At 42.2% G+C, this 9,163-nt stretch overlaps 1 protein-coding gene across 1 annotated transcript in view; it reads left to right on the top strand.

Moving 5' to 3' along the window:
* The first annotated feature begins 204 nt into the window (after positions 1–204).
* PPP2R5A (protein phosphatase 2 regulatory subunit B'alpha) overlaps positions 205–9,163 on the top strand; it is a 42,796-nt gene continuing 33,837 nt past the window's right edge. The window contains 2 exon segments of the mRNA XM_039567910.1: positions 205–1,005; positions 1,007–1,046. Of these exon segments, the coding sequence (XP_039423844.1) occupies positions 895–1,005; positions 1,007–1,046 (151 nt within the window). The 5' untranslated portion in view covers positions 205–894.

The following is a 9,163-nucleotide window of genomic DNA, read 5'->3' as shown; positions in this document are numbered from 1 at the left end:
CCTTCCCCGCTCTCGGTTGGAGGAGCCGGCTGTCAATCATCGAGTCCCCGGCGCGCGGCCCAACTCCCGCGTCCCTCTCCGGCCGCCGCGGGCCGAGCGGGGGGTGTTCCGCGGTCCTCTCGTTCCATTGGCTGCTCTGAGCCGTCAATCTCACGGCACCGCCAACCGCGGCCGCTGCTGCCGCCCCCGTCCCGCCCCTTCCCCCCACCCTCCGCTCAACTCCGCTCGCTCCGCCAAGTTGCGCGGCCGCTGCCCGGTGGCTCTGGGGTTCTGGTGGTGGTACTCGCGGCGGCCCCCGGCGGAGCGTGACGGGGCGAGATGACGGCGGAGGCGCGGGGAGCACCCGGCGGCGGCTGAAGGCGGAGAAGGGGCGTGTGGAAGCGAGCAGCTGAAGCCCGGGGGCGAGTCCGGCCGATGACAGCGGGCTCGGCTGAAGGGGACGCGGAGCGAGCGAGGCGGGAGCGGGCTAGCGGCGCCGCCGAGCCCGTCCCGCGGCGGGTCGCGCCGCGCCTGCCCTGAGGAGAGCGGGACCCCGGGAGGGAAAGTTTGGAGCTCGCCCGCCCCCGCCCCGCCGGGCAAAGTTGTCTTTGGTTTGTTTGTTTGGTTTCCCTTTCCTCCTCCTCCTCCCCCTTCCGCTCCCCCGCCGGCTCCGCGCGGGGAGGAAACGGCGAGGGAAGCAGGAACTGAGGAGCGACCCGGGAGCCTCCCCAGCGCCCGGCAGAGCTCGCTCCACTCCTCTCCTCGTCGGTGTGGTGTGTGAGAACAGCCAGGACTTCGTTTTTGGTGGTGTTTTTTTGTTGGTTTGGTTTTTTTTTAAGCCACTTTCTTTTTTGCCCGCCCGCTTCTCCCTCCGGTACAATATATGCTCGTGGAGAGCCGCCCCGCCGCCCAGCCATGTCGGCGGCCATCTCTGCCGCGGAGAAGGTGGATGGCTTCACACGGAAATCGGTGCGCAAAGCGCAGAGGCAGAAGCGCTCGCAGGGCTCCTCGCAGTTCCGCAGCCAGGGGCAGCCCCGTGGAGCTCTCGCCGCTGCCCCAGCTCAAAGGTACGAGCCTGCCCTCCCGCCCTCCCCTCCGGCTGCAGGTGCCGCTGCCGACACCGCCTGCCCTGGCTTGGCCCCTGCCCCGCACCCTTTGCCCTTTAGCCGTGTCCTCCCCTGCCCCCGGTGCTTTCCAGGTAGGGACCCCGCGGCAGGAATTCCTCCTCTGCTCACACAAACCAGCGCCGCACGGGTTGGCTCTCCCGCGCTGTCCCGGGCGCTGACCCCACTAACTCGCCGCTCCTCTTTTCTGCCTGGTTCGCGTGTTTTTTAAGGTCTTATTGAGGAAAATGTAGACGATAAGTTGTGTTCAGGAGAGCAAGGAATTGAGCGCTAAAACCTGGGAGCGAGCGGTGGCTCCTCCCACGGGGGATTTTGCGAAGAGGAGCTCTGCCCGTGGCATAACATCTTGAGTTACCGGAGAGAGTTTGCGTTCGGCTGCTCGGTGCTTTCGCACCGCTCTTGGACACTGTTTGAACAACGTTTTGCTGCTCTTCAGGAGTTGCTTCGGAGGCTTTCTCCTACACAGTGCTGTGTGGAAACACTCTCAAGTGAATGAAAACTCTGGATGCTGGCATTGCTGCAACTGAAAATAGACCGTGCAGGTTTTATCCACTGTGCTGCAGCTAAAATCTGAGAAGGCTCAGTTGATTAGGTTACAAAAATGAAGCGAAGTTCATTGCAACCTTCTGCATCTTTGAACATCAGAATAAATTTCTGTGTATTTCAAAAATTACAAAAAGTACTTGTGGGACAGAGAATACAAAACTTGTTATTAAAGCATTTGTCAGGGACCTGAAAAATAAGGGAGGGCGATTACTCTAACTTGACCTAGCATGTTAATTTTGCTTCCACTGGCTTTAAAGTCTTAAGGCTTTTGAAGCTGCATCATATGATGAGGGGAAAAAAAAATCTGATTTGCAGCAAATATCCAAAATCTGAATGAGATATAGCAAACTTAAAAGTACTCCTAGATATTAAGTATTTTTTTTCAGTTTGATTTTTATGGCATTTACAATTGTGTCTATAGTATTTCAAGACAATCCCTTTTTTCCTGTTCTTTGAGTGGCAGATGTAAGTGAATCATAAATCTGGCTCTTAGCAGAAGTGTTATTGACTAGAAATAAGCTTAGGCAGGGGGGCAACATGGGGGAGGGTTGTTTGTTTGGTTTTGGCATGTTTGCTGCAGTGGTTTTGGGTGTTAGTTTTAACAACAGCAGGGGTGTTCTTGCTGCTTGTTTTGGGCTTTCCTTTCTCTCTGAAATTGTGTCCTGTCTTGGTGTGCTAGTTTGATTTGAGGGATTTATAAGCTGGATAATTTGCTTGAAATCAAGATCCAGTTTCTGCTGTTCCCATGCTGTTTAGACAATACATTTTCCTTAGAGATGAATTTTAGAAAACCACAGTTGAGACCTTGTAAAGGCCCTTGGTAAATATTGCACATAGGTGGCAGACTTCAGAAAGTTTGAGTCCTGGTCCAGCAAACAGTTAAACATACATGTGTTATGCAGGGAGTAATTCCAGCTTAAATCAGCAAAATGTCCAAGTTTACATTCTTTGCTGAGCTGGGACTTTAATATTAAATTTTTAACTGTGCATTATTAAGTCTTGTTGTTTTGTGAGTGTGATTTTACAGCTTTTTACTTACAGCACAGTGAAATTTTGCATGGCATCAGCAGCTCAGATATTTGGAAATTTGAAGCCATAAACCAGCAGAGGAATTTCTTCAGTTATGCAGGGTTTTATAGTAGTTTGGATTGCCTTATTGCCTTAAATTCTAAAAGGAAAGTCCCATCAGTCTTTATGCTTATGATTCAGATGTAAAGTCTTGCCTTGGAGACCTGCTTCAGAACAGAAATTGTGAGCAAAATACACTTTCATGAGCTGTAGTATCCCAAGTAGCTAGTTTGCAGAAAGTCAAGCAGCACTCCTTTGCTTGTTTTTCTCCCTTAGGTTTGTGATGCTTGATTTGTGCTGAACATAACCATGAACATGGGATGGTTTCTTTTTATCTGTTGATGCTCCCTCTCTCCCTTTTCCTCTTAAACCTTCCTTGCCCCTGAAACCAAAAAAGGTTCTAGAAAGAGTTTGCTCTCTCTATAAATGGATCGTTTTATAAAACTATTTGTTCTAATCACATATGTCTTGGGAAGATGAAGCTTTGCTTTATTCTTCAAAGTTGATATGGAATTCAGTGATAGTTTTGATGCTGCCAGTGTAGTATCATCTACAGAATTATGAGCCAGAATTCCCAGGGAGGGGCTGGAAAAGGAAAGTACAGTCATTATACTGATGCCTACGGGTGCTCAGCATACACTTATGTAATTAGAATATGTTTTTTTCTTTTACAGACCTCTTCAAATAAATGGTTAAACCTGGTATTTCAAACCTGTATTGGGAGAAAAGCGGATATTGTTAGATGAAAAAGCAGTTTGGTATTATGCTGCTGTAAAATATTTCATCTTGTTTATAGGTACTGTCTCATTTCATCACTTTTAAGAGAAAATATTCTAAAATAAACAGTATTCTAAAACTCCCCAATAGGTTTGTCAGACTGGCCTACATTTGCATCTATTTTACTGGAGGGAGAGATGTTCCAGAAGAAAAACAGAAATTACCTATCACTTTAGAAAGTACCTTCTTGGGTAGAGGGTTTTGTGGTATTTTTCCTTTTCTCTAGGGGCTGTTCTGTTTGCCACTGAGATGGCCAGCTCAGATGGTGAGACACACTTTCAGAGTTGTATTGTTTCAAAGCCTCTAGACAGATAATCTTAAAAGTATGTATTTCTGCAGTTCGTTGTACTGCTGCTCTGAATTACCAAAATTCTGTAGTTTGGCTGTGTCTTTCTTCTCCAAGCAGTGATACATCGCATCTCTTACTAATGGGGAACAGTCCTGAGTAGTACCCCAGTAACAGGATCTCTTCCTTCAGAGGTGTTGTTGGGGGAGAGAGATTGAGAGGAGGGATGGTAAGATTGTGTGTTGTGATTAATATTCACCTTATTTTTGTGTGTGATGATATCTATCCTGTTTAGATGAAAGCTCAGCAAAACCTGACTGATGGCAGGATACTCAAAATAAATTAGTACTTTGTTCTTGAGTTAATTTAGGAGATTTCTTAAAGCATTTGTTATTCAGGACAGTGTCCATTTTACTGTATTATTTAAAAACTGAATAAGGAATACTGAAGACATGATTATATTTAAAAGAAAAAAAAAAATAGCTTCATCTCCCCCAATCTTCTTTTTATTTTGTTACCTAAAGTTTGCATTATATAAGTCTTTTGAAGAATCTTCAGCCAAAGTAATGTGCTGGAACACAGCAGAATTTTGTCATTTCATGGACAATTCTGAGAGTGTTGCTTTTAAAAAAATCTGGCAAAGGGAATGTTATTTTTGTTGTTTTAATAAGTGATGATTTTGTCCCAATAGGAAATTGTTTTAAGAGACTGCAATAGAACATGGCATTTACCCTCATTTTTGAAAAAGAGCTACAACTTGACCTTGGAACCTGATCTGACTCTCTCCAGTAGACGCATGCATGCTTGTCTCTGTCATTTTTGGTTGAAGAAGCATGTAGAAATACAGGTGAAAGGTGGTGAATAGAAAACACAACTTGTTGCTTTTATTTGGTATAGTTAATATGGCCTGTCAGGTTGTAAAGCAAATAAGTTTTTTTTTTTTTTCTGTGTACCAAACATGTCAGCTGCAGCTGGAAAGAATAAACATTTCCTGATGCCTCTCACCCACACAGCAGAAGAACTGGAAAGTGGTCCAGAAATCTCTTAGCCGTGGACTAGCAATAGTTACAGGGATCTCTGTGGGGCTGAGAGTTACAGAGGTGGAGTGTGCTGGAATAAGACGTTTTTAAGAAGACCTCCCAGTGTGTAGTGTCAGCATTCAAATACACGGTGTAAAATAGGTGTTAAGTCTGGTCTTTTCTTTACTTAAACCCTTGAGAGAGAGCTTGGGTTTGGCTGAAAACCAGTTGCTGCGTTCAAGCTAAGCTTTTGTGGCAATGTTACAGGGAGACCTAGTAATCTTGGATAGGTAAAATTTTAATGTTACTAAATCTGAGGATCAGTTCAAGCCTCAAACTTTGAGTCACATAGTGAGTACTTCAGAGTGACATAAATAAGTGGAATAAAAAACAGCTGAGAGGAATTTTCTTGTCATATTAAGTTGCCTTTGCTCCCCAAGGGAAAATGTGCTTCAGAGTTTTAGAATGGTTTACTTTTACTACAGCCTTAATAAATATTTGTAAGTGAAAGGACAGTTTTCTCTCTCAGATTTGCACTTGTTTTTTTATATCCCTCATGATCCATTGTTATTTCCTCTTCTGTAGTCCCCCATCCTCCACCTTTTGTATTCAACATCCCTTGCAACTTGTGATCATCTTGGATGAGTTTTTCCTTAAAAGTGAGAATCTTTACTTCAGATGAAGAATAAGGATGTTCTGTGAGGAATTTATGTTTAACTCTTACTATAATCTCAGCAGGGTGCACTGTGAAGTAGTCAAAACTTCCTTTTTAGTGAAGTTACAACCTTGAGAAATAAATAACCTATAATAGATGAAAAAGCTGTAGTAGTTGCATGAAAAATGAGCTGTTTGAATTTTTTTCTATATTAAGGAACTGTTCCTAGTTTTTTGGAGTGGAACGTTTTGGTCTTTAATTCTTAACAAATTGACCTTTTTTATCCGTAGACTTGAATTTTTGGTCTTAGAATATACTTCCATCAAGAGCAACTCCTAAATATAGAGCCTATTGACAGTCTTCACATGAACTTTTCTATTTAAATCTTTCATATCTTCTATGTGCCAGCTTAGTATCAGATTTCTTTTTCCATATTCATTGCTTTCTGGTTTAGTCAGATAGTAGTTTTGCGGGTGCTGAATTTAATGTTAGTTACTGTAGGAAATACTAATGGAATTAGTTACTGCTGCAAGCTATCTGATCAAAAGATGATTACTTCAGTCTATAGATTTGGGTTTTTTTAACATCTGTCTATCCTGAAATCATTCAGTGCTTTTGAAAAGGTGTCATACCAACAGTTCTGGACAGATTGATATTCTTTTTAAGCACAAGGGGGTATGTTTTGTGTTCTGATTGAAAAAAAGACACTTCCATTGAGAAGGCCATAAAATTTAGCTTCTATACCCTTGTTGTCCTGATTCCTGTTTTAATCTAGCAGGTTAAAATTATGGCTTTTAGCAGCATGTGGATTTGGAGGGTTGGAGCTGCAGCCCAATTAGATGAATAGGTAGTAAATAACACCTGTTTTAGAAGACTCTTGGCAAAATGCTCTACTAGAAACTGGATGGTGACAGCTTCTTTTTAATGTCTGAATCATTGATTCTATGATAGAATTACTGGATTAGTTTCTCTCAAGTTTTGCTGAGTTTGTGGCCAGTGATTAATGTTGTCTACAAGACACTTATTTCATAGTATATTTCTGACTTGAAAGCAGAGTTCATCATAGTTGAGGTTGCCTTCAGTTTTCCTTCACAAGACCTTATTCTCAGCTTCTTACAACATTGCTGAACTGTTTGGACTGAAGTTTTCCATGCCAAGTATGGACAATTTTATTTGCAACTGTTCTTCAGGCTGATTTTCTTAGTTTCAGCAAAACCCATTCAGACTACTTTGAAGACTAGAGGAAAAATAAATTGTATAGTGTCAATATTAAAAAAAACCTACAAACTGTGTTGAGGTTTAATGCTTGCAGTACTTTGGAGCTTAGCACGTGGTTCTTAATGCAAATATGCAAATGAATCTCATTTGGTCCAAATTCTTTTTGGTCCCATTGCAGCTGTTGTAGCTCAGCAGCAAGACTGATGGGTTGGTATTTACTAAGCTGTTACGTACAGATCCTTCAGGATCTGCTGTGCTGCTCCCATCTGCCATGCTATGAGGTGTTCTGTGTAGCTTTCTTTGGGCTTCTTGTCTGTGGTACTTCTAGGGCAGAAGACAAGTGTAGGGAAAACCTGTTATTTTCTACAGGTAAGAGCCCAGGAGTACATTACAGGTGGAGGGATGGTATGGAACTGGTGAGATGATGGAAAAGCTTAAGTGGGGAGAGAAGGCAGAAGCCACGTCCTCTCCAGTGGCTGCAGGGAGCTTGGTGTTTGGAGTCTCATCACTCCTGTTGGCTGTGAAACTTTCTGGAAATGTTTCTTGCCATATTCTCTTCTAATTTCTTTGTAACTTTTCATTGCAGTTGTGGATTTTGAACTTCCCATGATCTTCCTGAAACTTCACAGGCTTAGGGTTTTTGTTCTGTACATCAGGAATTGATTGCTGATGAGTTAGTTCATCATATAAGGTTTTTTTCTTGAGAATTTAAAATGGAGGAGAGCATAACTGTACATTTGGGGGTGGGAAGTGAAGCTGGGAAAGACTGGTGAGATGTAAGTGCAGGATTCTGGGTAAAATACTAGGCCTCAGTATTTTAAGGGTTTGGAGGCTATGGGAAGAAACAGCCGTCTGATCAGAATTCAGCAGACCTGTGTCCTGCTAAAATAGTAGCATGTATTGCTGCAATGGGTATGGTGAAAAGAAAAGGCTATAGATTAAAAAAATAAAAATTGTGCTATTGCATTGCTTTTTACTGTTGGGAAAAGATTTCTGTCTCATTCTCATCTTAAGTTGCTTTTCTTTGCCCTTACCAAGGTTTCTGAGAGAGAGGTTTCTGAGAGAGGTTTCTCCTGACCTTACCAAGCAAAGCTTTGGTGAAATTGATGGGTTTTGTCAGCTTTCTTGATATGATAGGATTCAGAAGAGAAATACAAATTTTGCTTTGGAGTTGGGAGGTCAAGGTGAGAGTAACAGCAAAAATTATATTTGTGCATGTATATTCAAGAACTACACTGCAAAAGGAAGATGTCCTATCTCTAGTAAATAATTTTTTAAAACTCTTGAGAATTTAAAAGATGGTAAAGTTACTCCCTACCATAAGAGAAAAGCTTTCCACATGTTATGCAAGTTTCAAATTACTGATTAGAAGTTTGTATCTGAGACCATTGCATGCTTGGAGAGTTGGCAGGCTGTGGGTAAGAGACAATGAAAGCGACACAGTAGATTTTCTCAGAGCTGAAAGAGGAGGTGGGTTGAGCAAGTTTAGAGAAGGACAGTATAGCATGGGGCAGGAAGGCTGAGCTGAAGAAGAGCAGGAATAAAAAGTCACAGCAACATGTCTAAATATGAAGGGGGGAAACAGCTTCATTTCTGCTACAGTTGTATTAAAGGATTAGCAGAGTTCATCACTGCATAAACAAGTGAGCTTTTAGAAGTGATTTAATAGGTTTATTTCTGTAGATGCTTGGTACTTCAAAATACAAAAGCACAGATTTTATTTTATTAATATCATCCCAGGTAAAATTATATGGGAGAGTATGGGGGGGGAAGTGCTTTTAAAAAAAGAGTTCTAATTTAGTGTAACTTTTGAAAAGTGTACCATATTTTCCATTAAAGATTCTGTGCTTGACATATGACGTGTGTAAGCTTGAAGTCTTGTTAAGCAGCAAAAATTTTGGTTCCACATGTATGTAAAAGCAACAAATGGTGAGAACTGAGCTTAGGTGTTGAAGTATGTATGGGAAATAAGCTTATGTATTTCAGCCTAGTTGGATTCTCTAGGCAAACAGTTGTTATTGTTTGGAGAAGAAAAATTAAGATGTGATTATCAGAACCCTCTTGAGTGACATGGGTTTGGTCCCACAGTAAAGTCAGGAAGGACAAGGTTTGGTAATACATATTTCTTCATTTTCCCTTAAGAGTAGGAAGCAGGATCAAAATAAACCAAATACATGAAAGTGATGTAAGTTGAGTTTAAAAATAGCCAAGAGATTTTGCCAAATGGGAGAGTACTTAAAGTGCAGGATCCCTCATTACTGAACACTTTATGTTTACAGTTTTTGGTAGAGAGTGTGTAACTGTTAGAGGATGCTTAAAATTGATGAAAAAAATGATCTCAAACTTTTATTTATGAGGCTAAATGTCTACTTCAGTTAAATTAAGCAAAGAAATCCCACAATGTTTGGTATTTGTCTGCTCAGGATGAGCTGTTCTCATTCGGGTGGTGAGAGTTGGGTCGCTGAATGCAACATGACCAGGTTTTCACCTC

This window comes from Corvus cornix, chromosome 3, assembly GCF_000738735.6.
Source record: "Corvus cornix cornix isolate S_Up_H32 chromosome 3, ASM73873v5, whole genome shotgun sequence".
NCBI classification, from domain to species: Eukaryota; Metazoa; Chordata; class Aves; order Passeriformes; family Corvidae; genus Corvus; species Corvus cornix.
This window is presented reverse-complemented; position numbering and strand designations above follow the sequence as displayed.